A 19395-nucleotide genomic window follows, 5' to 3' on the forward strand; every position below is an offset into this window, starting at 1 on the left:
TTTTGAATTATCATTTATCGATTATACAAAGAAGACTTCTGAAAAAAAAATGAGATGAACACAGTTGCTTCATTTTGCCCCTTTTTTGTCACAAATTCTGTATTGTTTTGATGACAAAATGAAACAAAAAGACTTCTGTTTGACATGGACTCCTTTGAAAACAAGTAACAATCATAAAAAAAGGGTGCAAACTTTCTTTAAAAGAGTTCATTAAAAAAAAAAGGACCTTCCCCTTTCTTTCTTTTTTTTGAAAACTGGGGATGCTAAATTTGTTTTTTTACTTGGCCTAACAAAAATGTAGCAATTTGTAGAGGGTAACAAAAGGACTTACTGAATGACTTAAATATTTTCTTATAATTCCTTAGCCTTTGGTAACCATCCTTTACATGCTTGGTCACACAGATAGTTTTTTCATACCTTGTTACTGTTTATTAAATTGTTAACTGTAGAGTTTTTTGTTTATTTTATTATCGGCAACTTGTATTTGTAGTTTAAGAATTTATGAACAAAGAAATCTAAAAAGCTTTACATTTTTCATTAAGCAACTAGTTCATGACGTTGTGTCGTTGTCTGGAAGAAAGGGAATTCCTCTGTTTCTAATCGATCCTCTTGTACTTCAGAAAATAAAGAGTTACAATGGTACGAGTGCCATATCTTGTCAGCTAATTTGTCTTAACCAGAGAGTTACATATCTGGCAACTTTTAGTCAGTTTGCTGGAGAACTGGAAAAGGTAGGCTTTTACCAATTTTACCTACACATATATATGTATGAGATTAATGTTTTCACTCATACAGCCATGCACTAAAGTTTGTAAATTTATTTTTATGTTTTGGTCCATCAGATTAATAAATTTACAATTTGATTGGTCAGCATATTACTCCAATTGTTTGTTTAAACTTACAAAAGGGATAAATTAATGAGTATAGATAAAGTTTGTAGGACTTGTTATCTGTATTATTAATAAAAACTGCTTCTGAAAAATAACAAACGTTAATTTCACATAAGTCTTACCAAACAGAGTAATTCATTAATTTATTGCACAAACTATCCAGAAAAAGAACACCATTACATTGTCAGTGATTGTGAAATTAAAACCTCAGAGAAATTTTTACAGTTTTAGACAAATAAGTTAAAGTTAGTTTATCAAAAATTACAATTTAAGAGAACTTGAAAGTTTTGGGTGGATTAGCCTTGAATAATTGAATTGGAATTGTTTCTAATAAAAACGTTGATATTAAAAATATACAGTAGTTAGTATTTATGATTAATGATACCTGAAACTGTTGGTACTTGGTGAAATTCTATAATTACAAAATTGAGTAAAGGCATCACCAGGTACCTTTATGAGGCAAAACCATGGTCGTAATAAATGATGTATTTGTGAAATGTACAATTGTCTTGTTTTTCCTCAGTTCTGATATTTATTATTGTTATTTTTATTATTATTAACGACAGCAATCCTCATGGTTAACAACAGCAATCCTCCTGGTTAACACATTATAGAAAAGAAAGTTATTGACAACAGATCTTTCTTGAAATATTGTGATGGTTTTTCAGACTACATTACTGTAACAATAGCATAGAGAAGTTTTGTTGTTAGAAAAAAGTTAATTTAGTTATCTAATAAGAATCCCTGATAAAAAAGAAAAAAGTTTGAACTAAGTCAGACTGTAGCATTGTACTTTATAGGATTTTTATCCCTAAACTTGTAACGATTTTATCAATAAAAGATTTCAATGGGCTTAGTAGTTTTTGTAAAATAGTTTCAAAGAATCTATAGTTGTAAAATATATTTGAATAAGGTTGTATATTGGCCATGATTTTTTCTGCCTTACGAATGTAAATAGATAAATATATAAATATGTTATTTAACATGACTTAATGCTCACTTGCAGTCCAAACACTTTCATCCATGTGAAAGTGTTATCATTTATCCTAACTTCATAACAGTAGTAGTTATGTTCATGATGTGAGAAAAACACATAGGTTCAAGAAGTCTTAATATAAAAATGATAAAAACCCTGTAACTCGAGCATTTTTGAAAGTGCTCAGGCTACAGGGTTTTTATCATTTTACTAGTAGGTATGGGTCATGTTTAAGGCTGGGTGATTAATCGATAACCTATAAGCATTGATTAATGTCACATAAAATAATTGACTAATTTCAATCAATTGACCAATATGGTACTTAACTCTTCCCACAAGATTAATTGTTCTCCTTCAGTACTGCCCTCTATATGCAAACTTTTTCTTTACGCATGCCACAAGCCTTTTGTTCCCCCCCTGTTGGAATTACTATATTCCAACATGTCTCGCATCTAAATCATCATGCATCATATACTAACCAATAATAGCATGATATGCTCACGTGATGCATGTGACTCTCTCTACAGTCCTCTACCAAACCTTCACTTCTCGTTTGGGTTAAGATGTACTCTTTTGTGTGCCTAGCGCTTCCAGTGTGACAATTTTTTTTTTCACATGAAGTGGTTTCTTTTTACTTTATTTTCTTTTATACCAGTTCATTCTTGTTGCTATATTTCTGCACTCTAATTTTGTGCTCTGAATTCTGAAGTTCATATGACCACTTCAGAGGTCACACCAATGACCAATGTTTTTTCTCAGGCCTCAGGGGTGGGCAACCCGACAGTGGATCCCTCTGCTTTTATACGTCGGGAGATTGTGCACTATATGCATGAACCTTTGTCCCCAGACATCGCCCAGGCTCCTCCTGAGTCGTCTGAACTTGTTCAGAATGACAAGGAGTTTGATTGTTTTTCCCGCCTTCAGAGTTTGCTGTTCCTTACAATTGCAGCCTGAGGAATCACCTAGGCTTAATTCAGTATTTTCGGATTTTATCTCAAGTCACCACCAGTACTGATGACTACTCTATGGGTTCAGGTCTGGTGGGAGCTTGGCTATTAGAGTTTCTTCCTTGCTGGCATCCCTTCATCGATGATCAGTGGGTGAAACGGGTTCTGTCAGAAGAATTTGTTATCCAGTTTCTTTCACCACCTCCTGTTTCTCCTTGCCCCAATTCCTTCCCTCCTCCTTGAGATCCTGTGACCTGCCAGCATCTGTCAGAGGTGGTTCGAGAATTGCTTTTGCAGTGGGCAGTCGAACTGGTTCACCATCCTTCCAGGTGTTTTTATTCCCCTCTTTTCGTTGTCCCCAAGAAAACCGGGGATTGGTGGCCAGTCATAAATTCATCTCTACTGCTTCAGTGCACTCCCCAAGTTCACCATGGAGTCTTTTCTCCCTCTGAGATGAGCATTTTCCCAGGATTGTGGATGGATGACGAAAATAGATGTCTTCAGTGCTTATTTACACATCCCAATAACACATCAGTCTTGACCTTACCTTTGGTTTGTCCATTTTGGGGTGGATTACCAATTTTTGGCCCTCCCCTTCAGGCTTATCTCGGCTCCTTACATGTTTTGTTGCATAGTCCGGGCCTTTGCACTTCATCTCCATCTTCTGGGGATGTGATTTCATTATTACATGGATGACTGGCTCATTCTGAGCAGGAATTGGACATTTATATTCATCAACTCCTTTCTTTGGCAGCTGGGGGGAGGGGGCTATTTGATCAAATTGGAGAAGTCATTCCTTCGACTCACTCAGCAGCTAGTCCATTCTTGTCCTTTTCAACACAAATATCTGTCAAGCTCTGCCTTCTCCTTTACGTCTTCATTCAATGGAACTTTTGGTTCACCATGACTCCATGCACTTATAGGATTTGATGCAAAGGAATTTACATACAATCCAGCAAATCAATATATATAACTCATCAGTCAGTTTATGGTGAGAATGATCTCTTATGCTTTGTGTGTTTGTTACCAATACAGGTTTTTATTTATTTCAAACTGACACACGTGTACATGAATTATATATATGTACCAGTGTGTGCACAATGTTTATGAGAAAAGATATGTATGCAGACACTATAAATGATTGAAATTAGGGTTTCTTATTATTACTGTTTTTGATTACTCGGACTATCCAAGTGATAGAAATATTGCCATTATGATTTCTCATTATTATTTTCCATTAAATCAAGCTTGTTTAGATTAATTGATTAGTGTTTCTGATTATAATTATTTTGGATTATTCCACCTATTCAAGTAATCAAAATATTGGCATGATGATATGCTTGTGTTCCGCTTGTACACAATTCGTAAATGTAAGGGTGTGGCTGTTGGCTACATAACTAGTCACTGTGATGCAAATTATTCATGTTTACCTTCTATATCTAAATAATAGTGTAACTTTAACGGGATATTAAAATATATTGCTTACTTATGACAAGCTACAAATGTAACCAGTGTTACTTAGGTAAGATTCCTTTAATAAAAAAAGTTACAACAAGGTAATAGTCGTTATTTTCAAGAAAAGCTGATTGCTATATAACTTGCTCATTTAACTGCGTTTGTCAGAAATTACTAAACATGAACTAGCAGTGTGTAATTCTGTTGAGTCATTAATCTATTTACATGAACAGGCACTTGTTTAATTACTTATTCTAGCTAAATAGGAAGCCCTGGAAAAGGAAAAATAAATCTTCCTGTTGTCACATGTTGCTTAAACACTGCCTAGAACAGTAAGCAAGCTTGAAGATGTTTGATTTATTGATTTCTCATCATCCATATATGTTTCTACAGCTTCTTCCAATATGGATTCTAAAATGTAAACATATTAATCATTTTAATGTGTTCTTTCTTAACTACCATCCATATCAACAACATCTTACTTGAAAGTTTATGATGTTTTTTATACTTAGAAAAGTTATTTTTCTAACTCTTTCATACTGCTGATGTCTTTGTTTCTGTAAGATTGGCACTAATTTGTTTTCACATAATTATATAAAATATCACACACACACACACACACACACACACATTGTAAAAAGAATCTTTACTAGTTTTATTGCATGAAATCTAAGGACCGTTATTTTTAACAAAGAATTAGTAAAGTAGTTTTATCAAAATCTTTAGGGAACAGTTTTAATCATATTTTCAGACTGTTACAAGCTTTGCACTCCATTGCCTATACATTGCATGTTCGTATTCAATAGCTTAGGATTAAAATAGTAACTTAATCAGAAATTGTTATTCCTGAATATGTCTGTAATATTAAATGAAGGTTACTTGAAATAAATGGAAACAGGAAAATTAGTCTCATGTGAGAATATAATTTTGTGGGGTGTAATTGATTAGCAAATTTTCACTAGTCACCCAGCTTTAGTATTCATGTTACAGTTGTGGATTGCTAACTGCCTACCTTACATAGGCGTTTACTGTTTTTTCACAACCAAAAGACTAAGTTAAATCCACTGAACAAGACTTGTAATTCAGCTTAATCTTCTCGATGTATTAAGTTATACCATTTTCATAACAATACCTTACCCCACCACCTTCACAAGATTTAGTTATAAAAGTTTGATGAGATTTTTCATGAAGTTGAAAAATGTGTGGTGTAAGTGAGAATCCCAACTCATTCTCATGGTGAGAGAAATCAGTACTTCCACTTTTACCAGAACAGGACCAGTATAGAAAAGTTTTTCCAAAAAAATTCAGACTTTGATCATCTGTCACTTTTATTTATTTTTTTCATATGTGAGTTGTCTTTTTATTACACTATTTTATTCCATGAACATACTACTTGTGTTGGCAAAGATGGAAGGAAACAGTTGTTTGTTAATGCTCAGAAATATTCAGTGTTGGCAAAGTTTTCTGCTCACTCTCATGCACTGAAGTTTATGAATAGATTTTGAAGGAAAAGAAAACCATAGAATTTAGATATACTTGATTTTGAACTTTATACAAAATTACTGTGTATTATTTCTAACTTCAGAATTTTGAAGTTTATAGTAGAACTAGCTTGAAGTATAATTGATTTGTTATACTTAAGTTATATTTAAAGAAGAAATACTTTGTTATAAGAAAGAATAATTTTGAATTTTCTCTTAGGCATCTTTCAGAGAAGGACTGGAAGAGAATGGATATAGTATTGCTCTAAGTAATGGTAAAAATCCCTCTCTTCTTCGTCATGGATTTCAAGTTAACATTCCACTTCATGCCTTTGTTTCATCAAAACATCACAAGTTCCTTGTGCTCATCGTTATATTTCAGGAACGGTCTGGAAATTTCTGGTGGCATGGGAAATTGGGTTTTTCTTCAGAACAGTTGAATAATTTGGGAATCTCTCAAGATGAGCTGAACTACAGCAACCAAGAGGCTGCATATGAAAAGTAAGTCAATTTTATTAACAATATTTATCTAGCATGTTGTTTAACCTTTATAGTTTAGAGGATTTACTAACCCTCTACTGACCATACTGAACTTGAAATGATGAATAAGGAACGGATTGAAGATAAGAGACAAGTAAATCCCTGTAAAGGATTTCCTAACCCTCTACTGAGCCTGAAGGAAAGGATTGAATATAGAAGATAAGTAAATCCCTGTGTGGGATTTCATGATCCTACTGAGCCTGAAGGCATTAATAAGGAAAGAATTGAAGATAGCAGATGATGAAATCCCTGTCATTAACTAGTTGGTCCTGAGAGCATTTGGTTTGCTACTTTTCCAGTCATCTGTTCACCTTGAAGGGAACCATGAATAAGGAAAAGTCCGGTTTAACCTGGTAGGTTCTTAGAAGATTTGATTTGCTCATTTTCCATACAGTTCTACTTGTCTTTTACATAATCAGTAAAAGGAAAAACATTAATGTATATTTCCAATTTCATTTTTAGAAATTCTCTGGTAATCAATTCTGAAATACCTAGTCTTTGTAAAATAAAAGAAACAAGAATTTATGTAATGAGACAGACATAATATTGTAGATTTTAAAGTTAAAAGCATAATAAACATAAAAGTAATTTTCAAAGAACAGATAGTCCTTTTTTATAAATTTAAAGTTGACCATAGAATTAATGATGGGGTCTACATGCATCCCATTAGCATTTTAAACACATTTTTTTTATAAACGTTTTATTCACTGAATCTCTTGTGGATCCATGAATGTAATCCATTAATTACTGCTGGGGTCTCCTGTAGAAAATGAGTGATATCAAGCAGTTTGTTTGGTCAGTTCTTTACATTTGGGTAATTAATAGACAAAAATAAAATCAACCAGTACGATGCAATACATGGACTCCACCAGTAGTGAACAATATAAAAACAGATTTGTAATTTGATGCTTAAGTTTGTCAATTCATGGAACTAATATAACAAGAATTAAACCAAAAATTCTGCAACAAAAAGAAAGAGGGGAAGTAAAAATCTAAACTTCCTTTAACAAAATAGAGAAAATAAGAGACTGAGAATAAATTACCATGTTTTTACAGAGTAGAAATTCATGCTGCTCATGTGGATGGCATTAAGGTTCAAGTTCCTGTCAGTCCGTCAGTGTTTCTACAATCTCCAAAGGATGTGGCCTTCATAGAATGTAACTATGATCGTGCCAGAAAGTTTCAGGAGACATATGGAAAAGACACCAGTCCAGAGGCCCAATTGTTTCAGCAAAATGCCAGAAAACTTCTTGTAAAAGCCAAGGAGATATTGGATGGTTTAGGTGTTCCTTTCTGGCTGAGTAGTGGTACATGTCTAGGTAAAGAAATGCAAAGATAGATGATTTATTTTAGTTTATAAGGCATGTCTTGTTATATTATTGTATATAAAAGTTTTGAGACGGCTTGACTGGGTAATGAAAAACTTTATTATAACTTTACGACATTTTGACAATCCTCAGGTACCTTAAAAGTTGGTTTCTTGTTATCAAGTTTTAACTATTGTATATGGTTACTGTGCTTGTTTTGAGTGACAAAGAACTGTGGATCATAGGAAAAAAGCATACAAATATAGTAGAGACTGAACTTAAACATTTCTTCCTGGTGAAGAAGGCCAGAGCATCTAGAATTTGTGGTCATTTTAAAAGACTAGTTTGTCAGTAAATAAGATTTTGAAAGTTAAACAAATTTATTCATGTGTTCTGAAATGGTTATTGAAGTGATTGTGTTTTCACAACCTAATGGTTGTGACACATTATGCAGTCAATGATATAAAATGTTATTTTGATTAAAGAAATAGAAGAGTAAAAAAATGGGGTGGTGGTGTTTTGTTTGGCCTAACTGTTACTATTGGTTTCTCAATATTCATTTGAAGTTATTAACACTAACTTACAGCAACTTGCAAGTTTTTCAATAAATTAATAAATTGGTACTAATTAGAATATATACTCTATATTGATAATATTCAACAGCTTTTTCTTATTCTTTCTTTCTCTCTTTTTTTTTTTTTTTCAATCTCATAAATAATTGGTGCAAATCTCTTATGAGAGGAAAATGTTTTTAAATATTAAGTTTATATAGCGTAAGAATTGAGAAAAAAGTTTATATTTTCAAGCAACAAATTGTGGAATTTGTGGTTTCTGGTGTTTAGTTGTTTCAGTTTCAGCCAATCATCTTGAGAGTTTTAATTTAACATTAGAATCACTAGACATTTGACCTGTGAGCAAAAGGAAAATGATAATTCTGATTTTGGAGTATTATTTTACTTTTATTTCTACTTATGTAAAAATATTTTGTTTGATGATGCTTTTAAATCAGAAATTCTTGTGTCTCCTTTTGATTTACATTTTAAATTACTACACTGACATAACTTTTATGCATTTGTAGGATTTTTTAGGGAGTGCGATATCATACCCTACAGCAAAGATGTTGACCTGGGTATTTGGATCAAAGATTATCGCCCTGAAATTATTCCAGAATTTTCTACTAATAACATCCCATTAACTCATCAGTTTGGAAAGGTATTCCAGTGCTATATTTTTGCCTGTGCTCTAGATTAAGAGAATAATGGAGCATAATGTTCCATCTTTAGGTAAAAAGAAAAAGGTGCTTAGTAGTATTTAAAAACTACTTCATATAAGTTTTTTTATTCGTGACTTTTTTTTAAAGAATAAAATGAGCTATGAAAAATTAATAAAACTGTATGAAAATATGTAGCTTGCCAGAAGTTTGAATCAGAGAACCCGTAAACCACAATTAAAAATAGGTATATAGTTTTAATAAGAAGTATGTGTTTATAGTATTAAAAAAATTCTAAATTATACCAATGCAGTGTTTCACTTAGAGCTGGTTGATTAAATTAGTTGATTGATTATATTGATTTGTGTCTTTTAAAATAAGCATTTAATCAAAATTATGATGAAATTGATTAATACCATGAAAATAATCAACTAATTTTTTAAATTATTACTAATTTAGATTATTCCAATTATTCAGTAGTCAAAAGTACAATTACATAAACTAATTTCAATACAATATTGTACTTCCTCTCACAAAATAGCTTTTCAGAATTAGTACTGCCATCTATCGGTGCAAATTTTCAATGCTTGCCAGTTGCTGTCCACCTCCCACTTCTACATATCAACATATAACTAAATGATTGTGCAGCAGGAGCGTGACACACACCTATCGTAACCAGTGCCCTCTCCACACTTGCACTCATTTCATCACTTCTCGATTGGCAGTAGTACTCTACAAAAAAGCATGTATTTGTTTGCAAGTTTGTCAACGTATTCCTTTATACTACAGACTTAGTTTTCCTTTACTATGTTTTTGTTATTTCTTTACTTACAGGGGCTAGTGTATTGTGGATCCCACTCTGTGGCAAGTGGTGCCTGACTAGGTATACTGTTCATCCTGTGGCCATGCTCAGTGTCAGTTATATTGTAGCTCTTCCTACCATGGACCTGATGTACAATTCAAGATGCTGCCGGGTGTTGGTTGTGTGTCTCCGTTCAATTGTCATCTATACCGAAACAATTATGTCGCACGATTACGTTACGCACACTGTAGAGATGGAGTGTTCTGGTCTTTTGCTCCATAACTATGTTCATCTCAGACTTTACATGAGTAAAGCAGACAGGGATTGCTGCCCATCTCTGATGCTCCATGGCATTGAGACTCTTCTTTTCATGAACCTGATGTACAATTCCAGATGCCACTGGATGTTTTCAAAATAGGGTATTGTGGTTCTCCAAACTCTCCAACACATTTTTTCCCTCCTTTCTTCTAGTGGACCATGGAGGCCTGTCCTCCTGATTGATGCATCATACCACTCAATTGACAGTACGGTGGTGGCATTCTGTGGGTGTTGATGGTGTATAGCACATTTTACCTTGGACCTGATGTACAATTCTAGATACTGCCAGGTTTTGGTTGTAGCACTATGCTGTATTAATGTATATATATCTGACAAATTACTTTTTCCCACTGTGGCATTCCTCCTTCCTACCATCCTCCAGATGTACATTCCCGGGCAGTCTGGTATTGGTTGAAGATGGCCAAGTCATGAACTTGGTTGAAGATATATGTATGTGTATATATATATATATATATATATATATATGTATTGCAGTTTATCCCTCAGGCTAAGACATTCCTTCTATCTACCATCCTCCAAATGTGTCTACTGGGGGAGGGGGTCAGGTGTTTGTTGGAGATGGTCCAGCTAAGTAAGTCCTCACATGTATTCTGACTGTGGACTGGAGGAAAAATTCCCCATGCTGCCAGGTTTTGGACTGGAGATAGACCCCAATTTTGCGGTCCCTCTTCCTACCATCTGCTGGATGTTGGTTCCTGATGAATCTGGTGTTAGTTGCAAGAACCATACACAATGCTGCCAGGTTTTGGACCATAGATATCTCCTTACCATGGCTTTTCTCCTTTCTACCCTCTGCTGGATGTTAGTTCATGGTGGATCAGGTGTTGGTTGAGTTGGAAATGCACACAAATGGAGATGGATTTTTGTATGGAAGCTCGTCTTCCCAACCAATTTCCATTTAAAGATGAAGAGGTAGGTGATCCTTTACCTACTACGAAACTGTTGTACTATTCCAGATTCCGCCAGGTGTTGGATGAGGTCAAATTACCATTACGGTATGTAGCGTCCTAGCCACTCTACACCCTGGGGTCCCATTAATAGGTAATACGTATTATAGGATCCCTTCGTGTTCATCGACCTTTTGTGTTTGAAACATAGTCATAAAAGAACAGAGAGTATACTTGGATCACTCTTATTTGATGAATAACTAATTTTATTTTCTTGTGTCTTCAAACACTAATGCACAAAACACATCACCTTGATAATAGAGTTATGTGGGTAATCATTATTTCTATAGGAGGAAGACAGTTTTGAGCTTTCCTTCCAGGACAAGGATATCAAACTAGACATATTTTTCTTCTATGAGGAGAAGGACTATGTTTGGAATGGAGGAACTCAAGCCAGGACAGGCAAGAAGTTCAAGTAAGTTTGGAATATTACCGTTAAATAATTTTATCTACATATCTTCTGTTTAAAACATATGCTGTTAGATAATATGTATAGTTGTAGTATCACAAGTGTTTTAGACCTAAATAATGTGTATAACTTTAGTATCACCAGTGTTTTAGACCTAAATAATGTGTATAACTGTAGTATCACCAGTGTTTTAGACTTAAATATTGTCTATAACTGTAGTATCACCAGTGTTCTAGACTTAAATATTGTCTATAACTGTAGTATCACCAGTGTTTTAGACTTAAATATTGTCTATAACTGTAGTATCACCAGTGTTTTAGACTTAAATAATGTGTATAACTGTAGTATCACCAGTGTTTTAGACTTAAATATTGTCTATAACTGTAGTATCACCAGTGTTTTAGACTTAAATAATGTGTATAACTGTAGTATCACCAGTGTTTTAGACTTAAGTAATGTGTATAACTGTAGTATCACCAGTGTTTTAGACTTAAGTAATGTGTATAACTGTAGTATCACCAGTGTTTTAGACTTAAGTAATGTGTTTAACCATAGTACCACCAGTGTTTTAGACTTAAGTAATGTGTATAACCGTAGTACCACCAGTGTTTTAGACTTAAGTAATGTGTATAACCGTAGTATCACCAGTGTTTTAGACTTAAATAATGTGTATAATTGTAGTATCACCACTGTTTTAGACTTAAATAATGTGTATAATTGTAGTATCACCACTGTTTTAGACTTAAGAATAACAAACTATTGCATTGTTTACAAATAATGTGTATAACTGTAGTATCACCAGTGTATTAGACATTTTTTCCCCTGACTGACAGTTCGTGTATTCTATGAATGTGTGTAATAAAATTCAATATTATTTATATAGATTTTTTTTCTTTTTTTACTCCTTCACTTCATACATAATATAGAGGTTAGCTCCCTAAAGACACTGATTGTATAGTGTACAAAACATTGAGTGTTTTACATGTTACAGTCACCTAATGTTCATCAATTATTGGCTGGTAATTCCTGTTTCACTCTGTACTTTAACTCTTTAAAGAAACATCAGATATTTGTAAGAAAGCTAACTTCAAGGGGTAATGATAACATTGTTCAAACTAGAATTATGATTATTTTTTAAAATTACCACTAGTTATTACAACTAAGTTATGAAGTTGTGCACTGCCCAGAAACACATAGAGTGGACTTAGGTTTAAACTGACATTAGTGGTAAAGTAGTTGTAGAGTTAACTGGACTAAAACAGGAAGAAAGATAAACAATTTGGTGGGTTGGTTATTTTTTGATTTGATTTTTTTTTTGCATTGTTTTTGGACTTGTTGGATAGAGAAGCAAATAAAAGTGAGAGACAATCATCTTTTAAATTAAAATTTTTTTTTTTAGTGTGCATACTTGTATAGTGCCTGTTGAGAACTTTGGCCATTGCTACATATAGTCTACTGACTCTATGATAAAAATAGTCAGGTTAATAGAGTCTTAGGAACCTATCAGGTTAATTGTAAACATGAAGTGATTATACATAAGAAAAGTCGATCTATCGAGCATGTCAGTTATAAATGTAAGGTGGCATTGGTAGGAAAGAAAACTAGTTAAGCCAGCAAGCAAGTTGGAAATGTAAGGAGACTTATATAATTCAAAAGGTTATATTAGTTAACAGAAAATTACCAATATAAGATGCAATGAAATTTATAGGATACAAAAGTTATAATCTCCTTAGCTATAAATTTTATACAGAAATCATGATTCAGATATGACTAGTAATTTTACACTATTACATAAAATTTTGATGTAAAGAACTCTAAATCTACTGTCTAGAAATGAGTTTTATGGTTGTTTTAAAAGCTGCAGTTTGTGTGGTATGTAAGCATACTAAATGTTTTGTACTCCCTTACTTATTGAGTATGTTACAATGTAGTTTTAATATAGATTATAGGTCAAAAGAGCTACTGAGTTCCTCTCACCCTAGTTACTTACTGAATTGGGTTATTCAACTAGGGCATCAAATGCACTTTCTCATGGGAAAGATTTCTGTAAAGTAGAGCATACTGTATAGAAAAAGACAGTGACCTTTTCCACCGGCAAGTCAGGTGATACCTCACAGTCAAATAATCCCTTATTTGGTAGTGAGAGTGACTATCAGTTGTGTCAGTAGTACCTGCATCCTGAGAAAAATGGTATTGTTGTTTTTCTTATAAATTTCTGGGTTTTCTTAGTGTGGAAGATATTGATTTGATTTTCATTCTACATAGTTATTCTCTGAGAGCTCTTTAGCAAGTGCACCAAAATGATATGTTTGCTTTTAAACTTTGTTGTTTGTTTGAAATAAATATTTTTTCACTGTATTATAAATTGTGCCCAGCATTTATATTTTATTTCAACTCAGTTGAGGTTGGAGAAATCAGATTTTTTCTCTGTGATACATTTTCTGTCAGGGAATTTAGTGCATCTGTGAATACCCTAACTGTACACATATTAATATGTATGATTGTTCTAAAAACTGCAGTTTGTAATATAAGGAATTTTATTTTTAATGTGTAGAAATGAGTTTACGTTTTTTTGTATTCTGCAGTTTATAATATGAAGAATTCTCTCTCTCTATATATAGAAATGAGTTTTATGAGCTGCAGTTTTTAAATACAAAAAATGTGTCATTACTATGTAGAAATGAGTTTAATAGCTGTTTTATAAGCTGCAGTTTGTGATATAAAAAAATTATTCCTTTACTTTGTAGAAGTTAATTTAAAGTTGGTTTAAAAGCTGCATGTGTACAATGAACTTGGAACAAGTCTAAAAAACTTTTTTTTTCACACAACAGTACATACCATTGTTCTGAAGTTTCAATGCATCAGTTTGATCCATTCAGACAGTTAATGAAATAAGTAGTTTAATATGTTTTTTTTCTGTAAAGATATCATGCTCTTGATTGCTTTGTTTTTCCACTATGTTTCTTTAGGTATATTTTTCCAAACTTCACACTCTGTTGGACAGAGTTCCTGAACCTGAAGGTACGAGTTCCTTGTCAAACTAAGGACTATATTATTGCCAACTATGGGAGCAACTGGTTTGAACCAGTTAAAATTTGGGACTGGAAAAAAAGCCCACCCAATGTGCAAGAAAATGGCAAGTGGCCCCTAGAAGATTGGCCTGAAGTAATCCAACTCCTTCCTTTACTAGGAGAAAATTGAGTTTAAGTAGCATAACTGGAGTTGTTGAAACAACACTATCCTACTAAAAGCCATGGGACAGGAGTAGTTATGAATAAAACATGTCTTTATTTCAAGAAATTAATAGTGTGTTGGCCCACCTTTGGCCTTAATGACTGCTTCAATGCAGCAAGCAAGACTATAAACTAATTTCTGGTAGAAACCTGGTGGTATTGTGCACCACTCCTGCTTTAAAGCATTAGTAACTCCACTACTGAAGAGGGCTGTCTTGGGGCTGCCCAAATTCTGCATTCCAGTTCATCCCAAAGATGTTCTGTCAAGTTGAGGTCGGGGCTCTGTGCTGGCCACTGCAATGTTCGAATGTTATTCTCTTCAAACCATGCATTCATAATCCTTGCTTTGTGTCATGAAGTGTTAACATATTGGAAGGGCCGGTACCATAAATTTGCAACAATGTAAGACACACAGAATTGTTCAGAACATCAATGTAGGACTCGGCATTCATGGATCCATGCACTGCAACCAGTGGACCTAGTCCATACCACGAGAAGCACCCCCAGACCATGATATTGCCACCTCCAAACTTCACTGTTGGAACAAAACACTCAGGTAATAAGTGTTCTCCAGGCAACCTCCATACCCAAACACGTCCATCATTCTCTGGGGTCTGATGGCAAGATGAGGTAACCAGGCTTCTCAAGATGCATTGGCACCTATCAGTCAGTACTTTATGCTTACCTAGTTGTTTCTTGGGCTCATTGTCACCTGTGGACTTCCAATTCTTCAGCATGTTGACAGTTGTTGACCTGGGAATGTTTAATTGTTGCGCAATAGCACGTACAGACATTTTCCCCAAATGACATCTAATTATCCTTTCCCTCTGAAACTCTGTTAGCTCTTTCCATGTACTCATCGTTCGGCCAAAGCATTTGCATATTTCATCATCACACCCCATTTTCCTGCAATCAGAGGTGTGTCCCATGAATTTGGGTAGGATAGTGTATCACCATCAATGCTGAGCCAGTGGTGTTAAGTTGATAAGTGAATAAGAGCATTTATATCTAGATCTGTATAAAGAACTTTTTCCTCTAAAGTTAAAATGCATCAACAGTAATATTGTGGTCAACTACTTTTTATTTTTGGCCACTTGTGAAATATTCAGACACGTGAGTCATAAAATATCAGTGAAGCTCATCTATCAGTCAAATATTTATAGATAGCTCTAGAAAAGTGACAATTGTTCTTTATTAGTATCTTGTAGAGATAAAAGTACTAGTAAAGTGTGTGTCATGTTTGTCAACTATTTACGTAACATGCACATGGAACACTTGCCAGTTTGGTTAATCTCTGAAGTTATTATTTTTACAGCAAGTTTGCTGCTTTTGTTAGTTTTGAATTTCTTAGGCAACACCAGAAACAAGTTAGAATTTAAATGTAGTATAAGGTGCTGAAATAAAACTATAAAAGAAATGGGTAAAATTGGGAAACTTAATTTTAAACAGTAATATTTCAGTAGAGTTCATTATTATGACTTTTCCTTGCTGCAACTTATTACAAATTGAAAGTAGATCCTAAAAATCCATGACTGAATTAAATTCAAAGTATTTAAAACATACATACATGTATGAAATTTAAAATACTAATGTTTTTCAACTTAATCCTAAATTTAAAATCAAATTTTGGTTAGTAATGATCAATTACCTAGTTAGGTTTCATTTTTGGGGATATATTTTAGACTTGTATTTTCAAAATATATATTCATAATGATATTAAAAACTTTTTTTTATTTTCATAAACTCAACTAAGTTCTTATGTGGTATGAGTAGTGAAAGTTCATCCACTTAGTAAAGCAGCTGAGAAGTGACATATGTTAAAGAGGGAAGAAGGAACTGATTATTTTATGTTCATGGTTTTAATTAACTCGAAAAAATACCTGAGAAGTGACATGATGTTAAGTTAGGAAAAAGGAAGTGATTGTGTGTTCATGGTTGTGATAAACACAGAAAAATTGGTGAGAAGTGACATGACACTAAATTAGGAAAAGGGAATTGACTATTGTGTGTTCCTGGTTGTGATAAACAGAAAACTTGCTGAGAAATGACATGATGCTAAGTTAGGAAAAGGGAACCGACTGTTGTGTGTCCATGGTTGTGATAAACACAGAAAAATAACTTAGAAGTGACATGATGCTAAATAAAGAAAAGAAACTGATAATTCTGTGTCCATGGTTGTAATAGACATAGCAGCTGAGAAGTGACATGATGCTAAGTAGGGAAGAAGGAACTGATTATTTTATGTCCATGGTTGCAATAAACACAGAAAAATACCTGAGAAGGGACATTATACTAAGTTAGGGAAAGGGAACTGACTGTTATGTATTCATGGTTTTGATAAACACAAAATACTCAAGAATTGACATGATGCTATGTAAGTAAGAGGGAACTAACTATTGTATGTTTATGGTTGTGATAAACATAGAAAAAACAGCTGAGAAGTGACATGAGCTAAGTAAGGAAGAGGGAAATGATGATTGTGTGCTCATAGTTGTAATAAACGTAATTTAGAGAAACCTGTGTGGTTGATGACTGATCATGGCTACAGGTTTTCTATCATATTAATCCTACAACTAATATTGCTGTCAATATGACCACACTGGCTATTTAAACACATCTGTCTAAACTACTTGTGTGCCAAATTGTGTTTGTTACAGAGGCCTTAAAGACATATGTATCATACAAAAAATGTAAAAAAATATATCATCATTATTGTAATTCATCTATCTATGTAAAAACCAGTGATTAATGTAGTGCTTTAAATTATCACTGGTAACACTTAGAAAATATAACACCTCAATTTGTGTATGTGAAGACAGACTCATTTCAACTAAGTTATACACATATTGAAGACATAGTACATGAAGTGTGAAATATAACTTTGCATTTTAAGCTGAATTGTATGTGCAATGTAAGTGTTGGACACTTCATAGTCCTTTCATCTCCATTATCCATGAAAATTGTGCTCCCCAGTGGCACAGCTGTATGTTTGCAGATTTACAACGCTAGAAACTGGGTTTCCATACCCATTGTGGGCAGAGCACAGATAGCCCATTGTGTAGCTTTGTGCTTAAATATAAATAAACAAACCATGAACATTATTAATGGACTTGTCTTTATAAATTTCACTAATATTTGTAAATTTACAAGGTGGCTGAGAGATATATTTGTTGATTTATTAAATTTACGTGGCAATTTAGAGAGGGTTGAGTATATTATATTAAAACAATTTGAAATATACAAATCAGTAGATCACATGACAACCACATATGATCTAAGTTGCAGTATCAGAACTATCTTTTGACGTTGTTTGGTGTTAATGTAGATTTGATACAATCGAAAATTGATTGGTTTTTGGAAGGGTATGTAATAGCCATTTCTGACAAAATGTTCATACACTTGAGATCATACAGATGTGTGCAGATCAAGGATTTATAATTTCAAGGTGGGGATATTTTTTTATTTAATGGCATTAGAAAATGAAGGAATATGGATAAACTTCAGTACCAGGACCATCCAAAAAGAAGCCTGCAACAAGTCATATCCCAGTTGTGGTAAACAAAATGCAGCATCATTTATTAGGTGAATATCAAAGAAGACAAAGGTCAGTGACAAAAGTCATCCAAATATTCCAAACAATAGTTTTCAATGTAATCAAGAAAAAATTCTCAGGAAAAATGATGCAAGATGCTTTCATGCAACCATTGCATACCTCAGGCAACTGAAGAATGAGAAAGCAATTCTTTTTTCTGTACAAAGAACTACCAGTCAAATCTCAAGATGCAGTGCCTATGGATTTCTTTTTGATAAAACTTAAATTGAGTGCTGTAAAATTGTTCTCCTTAATACAATAGATGGATTATGGACAACATGCATGATGGAGTGGTTTGCTTCAGACATGACAGCCGTTGGCAGTGGAAACTACAACGCTCGTCAGATAGAGTATGACAATAGTATGGATTGTAACAACTTGGTGAGACTCCAAAATCGTTTTAATATAAAGTGCTCAATTCGACCCCTGTATGATCTCTGCTTCGTTTTATTAAATCGCCTGTTCATTTGTTAAACTACCCATTTAATTTCTGCGTGCATATACTGACTTACAAGTCTCCATGACAACTTGTTATACATTTAATAAATCAAAAGTATATTTTTTCAACCAATTTGTCAGTATGCAATTAGTAATGGCGTTTATTTACTAAATATACAATATATAAATTGCACATGCGATTTAGCTAAAATTTCAAACAATTTAATTTAAACTGTAAAAATACACTTCGTGCCGTATAGCGTGTTATTTAAATGCAACATATTGGATACATCTGCTAAAGCTTTGTATGGATTGCTGGAACATGAACAAAAGGTTTGTTGACCACATGAGACGTAATATCTCATATTTAAAAACCAATGGACAACGTTTTTCCAGTCTCAAACAATATTTAATGATGTCATTTTCCAGAACTGTATTAAATTATTTTAGTTCATTTTTTCAATATAAATTTGGTTTATTAGTGAATGGTAATGAGCAACGTTAAAAACAGAAATATTAAAAGTAATTTAACCACGCACCCTTTTTTTTTCTATAGTGAATCGTAATTCAAGACAAAATCCATTGACAAAGTAGTGTTAGTAACTAATTAAGACTAGATGATCATAATCAAGACGAAGTTCATACCACCAGATACAAAACAAAGTCCACTGAAAAAGTAGGGCTAGCAGTAAAGACTAAATAACCATATAGGTTACAACCCGTAACCGCAATTTGGTTCGTTATTTTCCTTCCTCGGCGATATTTTATTATAAACGGTGAAAATTTAGATTTGAAATGTATAGATCAGTATTTTTCAGCAAATTATTCA

At 33.4% G+C, this 19395-nt stretch overlaps 1 protein-coding gene across 4 annotated transcripts in view; it reads left to right on the forward strand.

The window, feature by feature from the left end:
* The window catches only part of LOC106474501 (fukutin-like), a 24195-nt gene extending 8259 nt beyond the window's left edge, over positions 1-15936 (forward strand). For 3 of the 4 annotated variants that reach the window (XM_022402812.1, XM_022402810.1, XM_022402811.1), the window contains 6 exons: positions 543-731; positions 5970-6250; positions 7346-7608; positions 8675-8808; positions 11185-11309; positions 14273-15936. In XM_022402812.1, the coding sequence (XP_022258520.1) occupies positions 543-731; positions 5970-6250; positions 7346-7608; positions 8675-8808; positions 11185-11309; positions 14273-14504 (1224 nt within the window). In that variant the 3' untranslated portion in view covers positions 14505-15936. The remainder of the gene's footprint in view (positions 1-542; positions 732-5969; positions 6251-7345; positions 7609-8674; positions 8809-11184; positions 11310-14272) is intronic. The other variant, XM_022402813.1, reaches the window with a different exon arrangement.
* The last annotated feature ends 3459 nt before the right edge of the window (positions 15937-19395 follow it).

Source organism: Limulus polyphemus, unplaced genomic scaffold (assembly GCF_000517525.1).
Source record: "Limulus polyphemus unplaced genomic scaffold, Limulus_polyphemus-2.1.2 Scaffold7299, whole genome shotgun sequence".
In the NCBI taxonomy this organism is placed as follows: domain Eukaryota; kingdom Metazoa; phylum Arthropoda; class Merostomata; order Xiphosura; family Limulidae; genus Limulus; species Limulus polyphemus.